General features: G+C 45.2%; 1 protein-coding gene across 7 annotated transcripts in view; it reads right to left on the bottom strand.

Moving 5' to 3' along the window:
* STAC (SH3 and cysteine rich domain) overlaps nt 1-15,160 on the bottom strand; it is a 355,507-nt gene that overhangs the window by 31,018 nt on the left and 309,329 nt on the right. For all 7 annotated transcript variants that reach the window (XM_061395838.1, XM_061395839.1, XM_061395840.1 and 4 more), the window contains 4 exons: nt 14,367-14,467; nt 12,633-12,714; nt 11,384-11,499; nt 7,801-7,879 (listed from right to left, as the gene is read on the bottom strand). In XM_061395838.1, the coding sequence (XP_061251822.1) occupies nt 7,801-7,879; nt 11,384-11,499; nt 12,633-12,714; nt 14,367-14,467 (378 nt within the window). The remainder of the gene's footprint in view (nt 1-7,800; nt 7,880-11,383; nt 11,500-12,632; nt 12,715-14,366; nt 14,468-15,160) is intronic.

Here is a 15,160-nt window from a genome sequence, read left to right as displayed (position 1 = left end):
TAGTGAGTTCAACCATCTAACCCTGGAGACCAACATCATGTATCTTTCTTAAATAAAAATAAAAGGTGGCACATGTTTCCAAGTCTATACAATAGGGCCCATAGTGTTGAAATTAATCTACTTTGGAGAAGCTTTGATAATCAAAAATACATTGCTGTTTTAGTCTTCCCTTTGGGTCTCCTTCAGAGGGTCAAGGAAACCAGCAGAGGAAGAGAAACACATCACAGAAAGCTCTGTACCCTCTTTCAGTCAGCCCTGACAATCTCCACTGTCCTGCAAATGGATTCAGTAGCTGTGATGAAGGGAACACACTTCTGAACAAGAGCCCCTGTAAATGAACCAATGCTCAGTAAACATCTATTGTCCATGGTTTATGGTTCCAGGGATCTTCCGTGGTGGCTCAGACGGTAAAGCTTCTGCCTACAATGACCTGGGTTCAATCCCTGGGTCAGCAAGATCTCCTGGAGAAGGAAATGGCAACCCACTCCAGTATTCTTGCCTTGAAAATCCCTTGGACGGAGGAACCTGGTTAGGCTACAGTCCATGGGGTTGCAGAGAGTCGGACATGACTGAGAGACTTCACCCACTCACTATGGTTCCAGAGCCTGTGGATGCAGTTCCATTATCCCTAGAAAGTCAATATGCAGTCATGGAAGGAGCTCCGCTTTGTAGGAAAATGGAAAATGAAGGGCCGATGCTTACAGACCTTGTCTGCCTGAATATTTGGCTATGCAACTTCCTGGTTCAAAAAGAGTAGAGACCAGCAATACTTTTCTCTGTTTTAAGTGATTACTTGAAATCTTGGCATAATACTTGATTCCATAAATATAAAACTGGACACATTTAAAGAATGTTGAGTAGTTGAATGGAAACATAACAAGACCATCTTCTTAGAAAATTATTGATTGAAACTAAAATTGAGACTACATAAGATGCATGTGCAATATTCAGTTTGATTTTACAGTTTTGTAATTTCAAATTATTTGAGCTTTTCATTGACTATCCATTAGCCGTCACAACAATGTGTATCATTTTTTGAACTATGCTGAACATTATTTGAAGTGACTCCAAATGTGTTTTCAGTCAAATGGTTACAGGCAGAACTGGAACACTGCAAAAATGATTTTTTAAAAAACCCATTCCTTCTGGCTATTTCTAAGACGTTGATTTGAGAGGAAAGGTATAAAGAAAGGTATAAAGAATATTTTTTTTGGTACTATTTTACCAAAAAAATATATCAGACACTTTTTAATGTTTGGTACTTTAAGTTCATTTTATGAAAAATAATTTGGCTATTGACTTCATCCATGGATACATACAAAATCTGTGTTAATTCTGCAGGTATGTTTTCTAATGTTACAGATGCAAAATCAACCTTCAGTTTTTGCTAGTCCCCCTAAAGCTTTCTTCTTTTCCTTTTCTGTATTCTGTCGTTCTCTCTTACTTCGCAGTCCTGGGAGGCCCATGTCTCCAACAAGCTGATGATGTGGATTTTCAGCTTTAACTTGGTCATGTACAAGTAACATTATCAGCTTATTGATACTGACTCAACTTGCATCCCTGGAATAAATTCAACATGGTAATTATGCACTGCCTTTCTAAAATACATTACTGGATTCAGTGTACTGAGGTGACTTTGTTTCAGATTTCTGCACCCATATTCAAGAGGGGGATGAGCCAGCGATTTTCTTTCTCATGCTGTCTTCCTTTGGTTTTGAGGTCAGTATTATACCAGCCCCATAAACTAAGTTAGAGAATGCTGCTGGCTAGCACGTTCTGTTATCCTGAAAGAGCTTAGCTCATCTGGAAATTTTATCTTCCTTAAATGTTTGGTCACGTTTACTTATAAAGTTGTCTGGGCCTGGCATTTTTGTTGTGAAAAAACTTAAAATACTGATTCTGTTTCTATCATAATTGGAAGCCAAGTCAAGTTCTCTAATTACTAATTCCTCTTGAGTCATACTTTGGTCATTGATAGCTTTCTTGGCAGCTGTCCATTTGAAGTTTTAAATCTACTGGTAAAGTTGGTCATAAAATGCTTTCCTGTCAACCTCTGTTGACATTCCTCCTTTTAAAATTATTCCTTTTGTTTCATCTTTCTCTCTTACTCTTAAAGTTATCAATTGTAAATTCTACTTTTTTAAAGAACTGTTTTTAGAATTTACAGATCTACCTGTGTCACATAATAATTCCTTATCTTTATTACTGCTTCCTTATCTATTCTTTTTTCTTTTACTGACTTCTTTTTTTAAAATTTCTTTTTTTTACTGACTTCTTGAATATGATGCTTAGATTATTACTTTTCAGCTTTTATTTTTTCATGGAATAACTTTAGAGCTAAATACTCTAGGCACAATTTTAGCTGCATCCCACAAGTTGTGATAGGTATGTGTTCTTAAAAATTATTTACTTATGGTTGTGTTGGGTCTTCTTTGCTGCATGAAGGCTTTCTCTAGGTGCAACAAGTGGGGGCTAATCTCTAGCTGTGGTTCACAGGTTTCTCGTAGCAATGGCTTGTCTTTTTGCGGAGCAATGCCTCTAAGGCACGCAGGCGCCAGTATTTTGCGGTGCGTGGGCTCAGCAGTTGCAGCTCAGGGATCTAGAGCTTGGGCTCAGTAGTTTTGGCTCACGGGCTTAGTTGCTCCGCAGCATACAGACTCTTCCCAGACCAGGGATCAAACCTTTGTCTCCTGCATTGGCAGGCAGATTCTTAACCACTGGGCCACTAGGGAAGTCCGGTAGTGTTTTTGTTATTATTTAGTTTTAAATATATTTCAATTTTCATTATGAATTCTTTGACATATTAGCTTTCAAAAAGTACGTCTTTAATTTCCTAAAGTGTGGGTTTTCCTAGTTATAATTTGGATATTCGTTTCTATCTTGTTTGCATTGTAGTTAGAAAGATGTGCTCTATATCATATTAATTTTGTGAAATTTATGAAGCGTGCATTATAGTCCAATAGGTAAGCAATAGTTCCATGTGTTCGTAAAAAGAATGTGAATTCTTCATTTGTTAGATGAAGCATCCTTTTTAATTTTAATTTTTTATTATTTTCAATTGAAGTACAGTTGGTTTATAATGTTGTGCTAGTCCCAGGTGTACAGCCAAGTGATTTAGGATACATATGTATGTATGTGTGTTGTGCCAATTTGCTTTAGCCATGTCTGACATTTTGCAACTCTATGGACAGTAGCCTGCCAGGCTCCTCTGTCCATGGGATTCTCTAGGCAAGAATATTGGAGTGGGTTGCCATGTCCTCCTCCAGGGGATCTTCCCGACCCAGGGATCAAACCCATGTCTCTTATGTTTTCTACATTGATAGGCAGGTTCTTTATGACTAGCGCCACCTGGGAAGCCAATATATTGTAAATATATTAATATATTCATTCTTCCGGAGTGTCCTTTTAAAGTTAAATACAGAGTGAAGTAAGCCAGAAAGAAAAACACCAATACAATATACTAACGCATACATATGGAATTTAGAAAGATGCTAACGATAACCCTGTATGTGAGACAGCAAAAGAGACAGATGTATAGAACAGTCTTTTGGATTCTGTGGGAGAGGGAGGGGTTGGGATGATTTGGGAGAATGGCATTGAAACATGTAAGTTATCACATGTGAAACGAATCGCCAGTCCAGGATCGATGCATGAGACAGGGTGCTCGGGGCTGGTGCACTGGGATGACCCTGAGGGATGCAATGGGGAGGGAGGTGGGAGGGGGGTTCAGGATGGGGAACACATGTACATCCATGGCGGATTCAAGTCAACGTATGGCAAAACCAATACAGCATTGTAAAGTAATTAGCCTCCAATTAAAATAAATTAATTTATATTAAAAAAATAAATCAAGAGAGAAAAAAAGAGTTAATTAGGTTAGGATTGTCAAGTACGTCCTCAGATCCTCCACATCTATACTGAATCTCTTTGTCTATCTGATTTTCCAGTGACCAAAAGGTGTGCTAAAATCTCTGATTATGAAGTGCAATGCCAATTTCCTAATAGTTCTGTCAACTTCTCCTTGACTTTTTGTCATCTTGAGGCTATGTATTAGATGCTTCACCCTTTGCTTATGACCTTGCTTCCAGGGGAGATTTGGCAGTTAAGGCAAAAGCGAAGACCAAGAATTCTGCCCCCGTCAATTTCTGAGGCACCAAGGAATTGTTGAAATTGTTGTTGAAAAAAATTGTTGTTGAAAACAACAACCAGAAATCCTCAGGCCTGCCCAAGAGAGATTCATAACATAAGAGAGAAAGCAGAGTCTATATTTTTATCAGTAAAGACATGAATATGAATTGTACTTCTTCCGAGGTGGCCTCGGAAATATTCCTCAAGAATCTGGACACAACACCTGGGTGGCAGAAATAATACCTGTGTGCTCCGTGTACTTTTTAGAATCCACGTGAAACAAGTAATACAGAACGGGGAGTTCTCCTTGCCAAAACTGTGAGAAGATGAGTGGGAACTTGGACTCTATGTAAGCAAAATGTTTTCTCTACCTTGTTTCTCAAACTGCACAGACAGAGCATTAAATCCAAATCAAAGGAACTTGTTTTGAAGCAAACTGCTGCATAATTACTCACCTTCGCTTCTAAGAGGGCATGTGAAGAAAGCTGCTGCTGATCAAAGGAATATTTAATAGGTCTCTAAAGCGTTTTAGAGATTTACCATTTGCTAAGTTCTTTCAACAGATTTCTTTGAATAAGACTGTGAAAATGCCCCTTAACATGAAAAAGAGACAGCAGATAATCAACCTGTGCTCTTGAGTGTATTACTCAGTGTCTCAATTCCCTTAATCTACCTGGTATTTGTTGTGTGTGTATGTCTATGTATCCTTGTGTGTGTATGTTGGAGGAGAGGGTGTTGGACTAAATGGTCTCTAATCCTGCTTCTCAAATGTTAACAAAAATGTGAACCACAGATTCATCTGCAAATTCTGATTTTGCAGGGCTGGGTCTGCATTTCTCATGGGCTCTCAAGTTCTGCCCAGGTTGCTGCTCCATGGGCCACACGTGAAGTAGTGAGGCTCCAGATTGTACCTTCGACACTCTGTGACCTTATGATGACTTCAATAATAGTAATGGTACTTCAGGGTGATGATCCTTAAATATGGCTGTTCATAATTTAAAACTCTAAGAAGACCCCCTTTAACAAAAAATAATTTATGGTTGTGCTGTCTTTGCTGCTGCATGCAGGCTTTCTCTAATTGTAGCAAGCGGGGGCTACTCTTCATTGCTATGCATGGGCTCCTCATTGCCGTGGCTTCTCTTGTTGCAGCACATGGGCCCTAGAGAGCCTGGGCTGCAGTAGCTGTGGCACATTGGCTCTAGAACAAAAGCTCAGTGGCTGTGGTGTATGGGCTTAGTTGTTCCATGGCATGTGGGATCTTCCTGGACCAGGGATTGAACCCATGTCCCCTGCATTGACTGGACTACCAGGGAAGTCCCTAAAAGACCACTTTTTGAGTAAAGAAATCCCCAGGGCAAATAGAGACCTCATCTACTGAGGAATGGCTGACAGCATCCATCAAGCTGGATCAAGCTGGTGGAGGCAGAGAGGGAAGCGGTGGGCACACGCTGGGTGTGATTCCGAAGACCAGCAGATAAAATCTGCCAACAGACTGGACAGGAGGTGCAAGAAGGGTGTCAAGGATGATGCCAAAAGCCTTGGCCTGATAATCTAGCAGAATGACATTCCTACAAGTGAGTAGGAACAACGAAGAAGAGCCAATTTCAGTGGGTGGGTGGGCGGGGAGGCAAGTGGGGGACTCAAGAGTCCACTTGGGTGCGTTAGCTTGAAGATGCTTGTCTTCCATTCACATGGCCATGTCCAGTAGGCTACAGGCATCAGAGGCAGTCAAGAGGCCTAATGCTAGGAATGAAGCTTCAGAGTCTTCAGCGAATGGGTAGTATTTACATTCATTATCTCATTTAAAGATCAGGAGGCTCTATGGATTTGGTGTTATTAGCATCGTCATTTTAGAGGTGAAGCGACTAAAGCAGAGTGAAGTGAGGTCTCTTGAAGGCCATATGATCACCAGTGAAGCCCAGCCTTCACTTTCAGAGCAGGCAGGGGCCCAGGACCAAACACATCCAGTGAAGTTAGTGATGAGAGGCCGCCTGTGGTTTGGCGAAAAGTGTCTGGGGCAGGTGTCAGTTGCTTAGTCCTGTCCAACTCTTTGCGACCTGTCAGGCTCCTCTATCCATGGGATTCTCCAGGCAAGAATACTGGAGTGGGTTCCTTCTCCAGGGGATCTTCCCAACCCAGGGATTGAACCCGGGTCTCTTGCATTATAGGCAGATTCTTCACCGTTTGAGCCACCAGGGGAGTCCACTGTCAGGGGCGGGAGATGGGCAGAATCAGACTCAGGGGAAGAACGGCTGACCAGACCTGAAGCACTGAGACACAGCTTTGGCTTATACTCCAGCCTCTGGTGAGTTTGGTCCTAAGATACAGATGAACTCCAGGGCTGCTGGCCCAAATTCAGTTGCTGGATCTGCAGTGCTGGACAGACCTAGGCTGGGTGCATGCAGGGTTATGGCTCTGCCTCGAGGGCCCCGGCAGCTGGCGCTCTCTGATCTGTCTCTCTCATGGCACTGCTAAGTGCTCCCTGGGTATCTGCATGGATCCCAAAGTACAGTTTTCCCCATGTGATGCCAAAGGCTTCTTATTCTAGTGGTGTGCTTTAGCAGCCTATGTACAGGCTTGGCAAAAGGGGGACCCTGTGGATGCTGACAGTTATTTAGGAAGGAGGGTCATCACAGAGGCACAATCCTAACTGGAGAAGAGACATGAGTGAGTTCCTAGAGCTAAAGAAGTGGAAATGGTACCTCATTGTATGACAGCTGCTGACAACGCAGCTACAGGGTATTTGATGTAGAAGTTCTGTTTCCAGTATGGAAAAGGCAGGGACAACCAGGCAAGTGGAAAATCTGTCCAAGGCAGCATTCTCCAGTGCTTCCCACATGGGGATTAGAGGTGTGAGGGGTAACTTCTGCCAGGAGAAGGCATTCAGCCCAAAGGAACAACACAGGTCAGGGCCTGCAACATTGTTGGGTTATGAGTGACCTGAGCACAGCTCTGTGACATATGTAGTTTTGCTGGTGGTAGAAAACACTTCATAATTTTTTTTTTTTTTGATAAATGAGAGGAAGTAGTTGTTGACATCAAAGAGGCTCATCAAGATTCAAGTATTAGGTGCTGGTTATGTTTCTTTAAGCTAAGAGGAGATTCTTTCTCAATGTTAGCAAGCGGTAGCATGTAGTTAGTATTTAACAAGTATTCTAGGAATTATTTTAAAAAGGGCTTATGCTATTAGAAAACTAAATGGTATTAATATGGAATATCTGTCTCGATTGTGCAGATCCATTTTTGAATCTTAGTCATCTCTGCTGGGGAGGAGCCCAGGGGAGGCTCACACTCCTCAGCACCACTCCTCACTTGAACAGGCACATCACTGTGAGTACGTCCGATGTTTTCTCTCTGGGATGTCCTGTTCATCCATTGTAGGTCAGTGGGGGAAGTGACATGTTAACAAAAAGCTCTGGAAGGACCTCCATGTCCTTATAGCATGAGAACTCAGGAGCCAGAGCTCAGGGAATGTTATAACTGAATTCCTGAAATCCACCAAAATTTATCTGTTCCCCTCCATATTATCAAACACTGTCCAGTCTGAATTCCAGAGGTGGCCGAGAAAGAGAGGGGCCTGGAGGTCATGTGAGCCTGCCTGCTGACCTGGATGATGGATGAGATTCCCGTTTGCGCTGGGCGGTGGTGCCTGATCCCCACGCCCCGACTTACCACTGTTGCTCCGCTTCCGCAGGTCATACCCGTCTCCTGGCCCGTCAGCCTCTTCGGGAACCTCCACGAGATCTGAAGTCTTGAAAAGAGAGTATAGTAGCGAATGAGCAATGTCATTTCAGTGACTCAGTGAGTAGAGACTGTGATACCAGTAGAAGAACTAAGGTGGAATTTGCAAGATACTGTCTTAAGCATCTCATCATTGCTCTCTTGTCTGTGTGGCTAACTTCAGAGAGGCTATGTACTCCCTCTCGGGCACTGTCCCTCCCTCCTGGTGTCCGGGGCAGGCTCAGGGGCTGGCACAAGAAAGGTGCTCAGTGAGAGGTGAATGAGTGCCTACATGCACTGGCCACAGTTAGGCTGCTTCCCAGGAAGAGACGACAGAGAGAAATCAGAATTCCTGCCCACATCCTGTTACTTAAAATGTTCAGTAGAACTATATAGCTCTTTCTAGGTGAGTGCTGAACATTAATTCTGGAGAACAAGATGTACTTTTGAGGGTTGCATTACTTAGGTACGAGTTAAAGCCTATTTCCATTGCTGCAAAAAGTAATTGTTTCACTAACATCAATACTTTTTCTGCCCTTTCTTATGTATAGGAAGAGTTATAGTCATTATGGGGCTTCCCTGGTGGCTCAGACCGTAAAGAATCTGCCTGCTTTGTGGGAGGCCTGGGTTTGATCCCTGGGTCAGGAAGATCTCCTGCAGGAGGAAATGGTTACTCACTCCAGTATTCTCACGTGGAGAATCCCTTGGACAGAGAAGCCTGGCAGGCTAGAGTCCATGGGGTCACAAAGAGTTGGACATGACTGGGCGACTAACACTTTAACTTTTTTTTTCATAGTCATTATTTAGGTTACAGAAATAACAACAACAATAATAAAGCAGCACTCTAAATAGCTAATTATAACCAATCATCTATCGCATGCTGTTTTTAAGTACTTTATATGAATCGTCTCATTTATGCTTCACAATAATTCTATGATAGACCTATTTTTCAGGTAGGGACCTGAAGCCCAGAGAGAACTCAACTTGAGGGCTCAGAGTACCTAAGTGGTAGAGCAGGGCTTAGGCCTCTGGCATTGTCTCCAGAGTCCATGCTCTTTTTTTAAAATAGAGTTGATCTACAATATTATGTTAGTTTCAGGTGTATAACATAAAACTTCAGCATTTTTTTGCAGATTATACTCCATTAAAGGTTATTTCAAGACAATGGTTATAATTCCCTGTGCTATACAGTACATCCTAACTGCTTATCTACTTTATAATTGCTTGTATCTGGTGACCCCATTGGCCTAATTTGTCCCTCTCCCCTTTGGGAACTATAAATTTGCTTTTACATCTGTGAGTCTGATTCTGTTTTGCGTGTACATTCACTTGTATTATTTTTTAGATTGCACATCTAAGTGATATCATACAGTACTGGTCGCTCTCTGACTTATTTCACTAAGTATACCATCCTCTAGATTCATCTAAGCACTGGGAGATGCTTATTTTTGCTTATTTTCTTATTATTTTTTGGCCATAATACACGGCATGTGTGATCTTAGTTCCCCAACCAAGGATCAAACCTGCGCCCTCTGCAGTAGAAGCACAGAGTCCTAACCACCAAAAAAGCCCCTCACCTCTCTAAAAGAGGAATTCAGGGGGCCTTAGAGGAGAGTCACATACTTTTAAAACCATTTACATCTTATTAGAGAGGAACGAGTGGGCCATCCTAGCTCTTCTCCTCAGCTCTAAAGTCCTATAATACTGTCTTTCTGAGACCGATTTCTTGTTACAGTTTAGCTTTAAGATTTGTTTCAGCCATTCTTCCTTTCATGACACATCAGAAAGAAGAAAAAAATAAATGTCACAGGGTCTCTAAGTCACTTGGACCCTTTTCCTCTGAAGCTCACTGTTTCTGAACAAAAGTTGCTATTATGATGTTAATTTAATCTCACAAAACTGAAGGTCATTCCTAAATGAGCTAACCAACTCCTAGAAAGTTTTTGAATATGGTTTCTGCTGGCTTCCCCAAAGCCATCAAGCTTTTTATATTCTACAGCGTTTGAAAGCACAAGAGAGGAAACCTAATAATTTAGAAACAGCCAGGCAGCCACTTCCCGACAATGTAAAGCAAATGCCTCTATAGCCCTGGAAGAAAAGAAACCTTTGCTACGTGGGAATATGTTCGCTTCAGGACATAACAACACTGCCAGAATGGCAAGAGGCTGAAGTTCATTACTACTGACCCTGCAGGAAGGAAGCAAAGTCATTTTAAAGCAGCGATCAATTGTTTCTGTTTGCTTCCACCAAGGCAAGTTGGGCTCCAGGGAAAGAGTGAAGTGACAGATATTTAAGCACAATTTGATTTGTCTTTGTCTCCCTGCAGCTCTCAGAACGATGCCTTCACAGAACAAAATTCCAGGAAATACTTACTGGTGGAACCAGTGCCAGGAAATATAAGTGGACTATGATGAACCAACAAGTTATTGACATACAGCAAACTATGCTTTTTTGCCCCTAAAACCAGTCTGTAGGGTCGAGACACAGACACGAAAGCAGACTGGACATCCCTCAAGTGTGCCTGTGATGTTCCTTCTGCTCCAAACCAGTCACAAATGCAGAGATGATGTTCACTGCCTCCTGCCGAGTGTTCCCTGCCATGTCTCTGTGCTAAAACTAGCTAACCAACTAGTCAGTGGAGCCGGTTCTAGCAGAGCTCAGAACTGCAGGAGTGGACATTGCTGCTGATGTGGGCAGGTCAGACCGATCTCTGAGGCGCCTCCTCTCTGCTACGGAGCTGGGTGGCATCTTGGGGGATTCACAGAAATTCTGGTTAGGACAGCCAGAGAGGATGATGATACTAGGTCACAGAGATGCACAGAACATTCATTTTTAGGTCAGCTCAAACGAAGGAGCTTCCCTGGTGGCTCAGATGGTAGTAAAGAATCTGCCTGCAATTCAGTCCCTGGGTGGGGAAGATCCCCTGGAGAAGGGCATGGCAACTCACTCCAGTATTCTTGCCTGGAGAATTCCATGGACAGAGCAGACTGGCAGACTACAGTCTATGGGATCACAAAGAGTCGGACGCGACAGAGTGACTTCACTACTATACTACTCAGCGTGGGAGAGGTGCTGGGGGAATGGTGATGTGTCCCGTGGAGGGAAACACCTCATGTCTCTGGGGAGGGCAGTGTTTGTGCGAAAGAAATCAAAGGGTGGATCTTGCCTTAAAGAGAAAGGACAGAACATGTGAGAAAGGGCTTATTCTTGAACTGGAAGGAGAACTGGACACAGCTGGGACATTCCAGCTTCTGCCCCTTGTGTGGGTTGAACCTTTCTACGTGTTGGCAGATATGCTGTCTAATGGAGGGAGAGGTACACGGGGGAGAGTCAGGATTGTGAGGCCAAGAGTGTGGTCTCCGAGGATCTCTGGGGACCTGCCACAGAAGTTACCCTTCAGTGCCCCAAGGCACTTGGAGCCCCCTTCGGAGGCTGCGTGACTCCTGCGGACCCCCTCCTGATGCGCCCTGAGGTGCTCCAGGCCTGCCCTGCCTGGGACCATGGCGGGTTCCCTGAGTGGGGAGGAGGCAATCACCGAGGTTCTGTGAGGTGAGTCGGAGCCGCTGCCCGAGCTGCTCTTCTTTGTCCTCTGGGCCAGCGAGGTGCCGAAGCGGAGGGTCTCATACACAGGGTCCACCTTATTGCCGCAGGCTGCGACAGAAGAGAGAGCTCATCTGAGACAGGGTCTCCTTAAGTCACGGTTGGGGACACAGCCAACCACCGACCACACCTCCTGGGTTAACGATGCCAGAAATAGGTAGGTTCTGCACAACGGACTCGCTTACCCCTGGGAGACCCCTGGGGAAGTGAGGCTTCCGTGGTCAAGTATCCTTGGGGGTGTGCACCTCCCTCCCATGACATGATGTGCTCCACCGCACTCAGCTGTCTCTGCTCCCAAACGTTCCCTGACTAGCTGGCTCTCCTCTTTGTTGTCCATCCCCAGGGCTCCAATGCCAAGGTTCTTCCCAGAGACCGGCTTTATTTCCTCTAGTGAAAGGCTCTGCTTGCCAAGGTACAAAATCTCGTGACACAAAGCCGGCAGGAGGAGGCAAGCGTTTGGAAAGAATGTCACATTACTAGGCTTCCTGAATGTCTAATTAAAAGCTTTCTAGTTTGTAAATTTCTAGGTTAAAACTTGTTCCCCTTGCCTCTACCAAAAGGCAAACATAAATGTAGGGGTTTTCAGAAAGAAAGAAAACATAGAAGTAAACTGAAAGATACTGCTGAAGAATACATTCAAGCTAGAAATATCCGTAAGACATTATTTGTCCTCATTAAAGAATAACTGATATTCACTGAGTTCCTTCCACGCATTGGTCTTATAGTGTGTCTCTGTTTATTTTCGTATACAAAGAGCTATGAAAAGCAGCCATGGCTGTTCTCAGTGTGTAGGGTCCAGCAGGTTGAGTTACTTGCTCAGATACACAGCTGGCCAGTGTGGGAGCTGGGCTCTGACCCAGGTCTAGGGGAAGCCATGCTTCACGCTGCTTCCACTCTGCCATGGTGCTGAGAGCTGGCACAGCAAGTTAGCAGCCTTTGGGACCTGGGTGTCTCTCAAGTTTCATCATGGGAAGGAAAAAAAACTTCAGGGGAATTTGGTCCACCTTCAGCTTCCCCTCCAGCAAAACAAACGACCATAACCCAGTTAGCCACCAAATAAATGCACTCCGCTCTGCTCCTGCCACCCCTAAACTGCTGCTGTGCCCTGGGACCCGGGAGGAGAGCAGCCGCCACCTTGGATGTTGCTGCTCACCCCCACTCAACCCAACCAGGTCTCAACTCACCAATCGGCATAACTTCTTTAATGCATCCAAACTGTTCATGAATGAGCAAGGGGGAGCTGTAGTAACGCCGAAACCCCTTTGGCTGGAGAGAGAGAATGGGCAAGAAAAGGGTTCAGTGACACTGCTGAGATGGAGACAACCACTCGAGAACTCTAAAAATGAAACCAGTTGGTTTCTCTAGGGCCAAAACCCCTTTGGCTGGAGAGAGAGAATGGGCAAGAAAAGGGTTCAGTGACACTGCTGAGATGGAGACAACCACTCGAGAACTCTAAAAATGAAACCAGTTGGTTTCTCTAGGGACACCTCCCTGTCGCCCTTTAAGATGCTGACATGGCCTGTAATTTCTCCTTGGTGGGGGCAGGGAGGTACAGTTGTCAATAAGCAAGCTCCACTCCCTCCAGAAAGCAGGCCCCCAGCCCCGCCCTCCGGTCCTGCCTCTCCTCTGCCCCCTGCCTGCTGCCGCCTCCTTTCCACTGGGCTCATTAGCCCCTAGGATACAAATGGACCCTCATGCATTATCTCACCACATGGTTTATTACACTCATTCAAAGGCCTGGGCGTGGGCAAGCGGACCTCACAGGGAGACCTCAAGTCCCTTGTATATCTGATGAGCTCTGTGTTCCAGATCCCGTTCTGTTTTCCTGAGACCATGGTCTCTGCCCTGGCTTGCGGGAATCACCGTGGGAGGAGGAGGAGGAGGCTGGGGGAGCAAGTGAGGCAGGGGTTTTGGAGAAGAGGATACTGCCAGTCAAGAGTACAGAGAGGAACTCTAAGATTCCTGCCTTTCTGTACCCCAGGGTCAAAAGGGAACTTCAGGGCCCTGCCCCTACAAGAATCCCAGAATCCTCTCCAACATTCCTGGCAAGCGTTCCTCCGGTGAACACTGCTGGGGACGTGGGTGGCAGGAACTCTCACTACTCCGGGACGGAGGACCTTAGTGACATTATCTCTGATTGTTAAGATGTGGAAGCTACTGATCCGAGGTGCTTTCCCTGGAGCCATAGAGGACAATAGAATTCTTCCGTGTGACAGATCTTAAGTTTTTCTGAATCAGCTATCATGACCTAAGTATCTCTAGGGCAGACATTCGTGGTCCCTTCTAGTAACAGAATTCTTTGGCCATCCTAGTTTCAAATATTTTCAAACGTGTTCCGGGTGGCTGTCTATCATTGTAGCACCAGTACGGAAGCCCACTCCTGAGATGGGACATGCAGCCAGCATGGGCCAGGCCGAGGCTCCCTCTCTGGGTTTGGCCGTCACGATCCATGATAGTGGTGTAGATTTTTACCACTCCACTTCTGTGGGGTGGTTAATCTCCATCTCGTTCTTGATATCCTCTGAGCTGTCAGCCCATTAAACTGGGACTGAGGAGGTTCCTGGGATGCCTGACTTTTACTTTCAAAACCTGGACAGTCTCGGGATATGGGACTTGAGTGCTAACACTGACAAAGTCCTGACCCAAGACAAGTTGTCCACTTTACTAAAGACCCTGAGTTTTTTTCTACACACAGAACTTGCACCTCTTCAGTTGATAAAGCTCCTCCTTACTCAATCCTACTAGGAAGCCAGGCTGACCAGCCAGAGATCTGGGGTGGGGTTGAGGGGTGCTTTCTGGGGTCCAGTTCCCAGGGTGCTGCCAGGAAGAAGTTTGAATGGAGTGATTCTGTGATTTCCTCAGGCAGGCAAGTGCCCTGAGCAGGGGTTCCGGGGTACACTCTGGGCACGAGCCCTTACCAGCTTGCCCATGCACCGCTGGGGGGCCAGGCCATCCATGCACTTGTGGTGGATGCTCATCTTACAGGCCTTGCAGCGCAGTCCGTGCTTAGCATTTGTTCCTGTTGGATATATGGCGAGCTTTGGTTAGGACACAATGTACTTTCCCAGCTACTTGTATGAATTCTTTCCTGTGACTTGTGCAAAGCTTTCAAAATGGACAAAATATTATGGTAAATTCTTTTACCTTCTTCTCTATTTTCTATGCAAAGTATCAGCTCTGGTTTCCCTCCACTCCTTTCCTGTTCATTTCTCCAGGAAACCTCAATCTTCTCTGCTTTCATCACTCATTCAATTCAAACTCGCAAATCCCACTTTCTCGGCTCTTCCTATGGGTCACATTTCTGCTCTTTTACGTACCTCACTAAGTAGCCCAAGTCCAGACATTCTGTCCATTTACCTGAATTCCTATCACAGAGTCTGAACTCTTGGCCAAACTCTCTGGAAAATGCCCAATGCAGGGGGAACAGTGTGGTCTGTGTGAAATCAGGGCTGATGAGGCTCTGAGGTGGGGGAGAGAGGGCTCGATCACACACTAGCCTTGGCCTGGGGGAGGAGGAAGGGCGGTGGGTGGCAATTAAACCACCTCTGCAGCGAGTCACTTAGTGTCCTGGGACAGGGTGCCATAGCACGCTGAGAAGAAGGCAGAGGAGGGGAGGACAGGAGAGAGGCACCCAGGGGACGGTGTCGCTGTACCCACGTACCATGTACCCATGGCAGCAGTGCTGGAACGGCACGGGGAGGACAGACCAGGG

The sequence above is a fragment of the Bos javanicus genome, chromosome 22 (assembly GCF_032452875.1).
Source record: "Bos javanicus breed banteng chromosome 22, ARS-OSU_banteng_1.0, whole genome shotgun sequence".
NCBI classification, from domain to species: Eukaryota; Metazoa; Chordata; class Mammalia; order Artiodactyla; family Bovidae; genus Bos; species Bos javanicus.
This window is presented reverse-complemented; position numbering and strand designations above follow the sequence as displayed.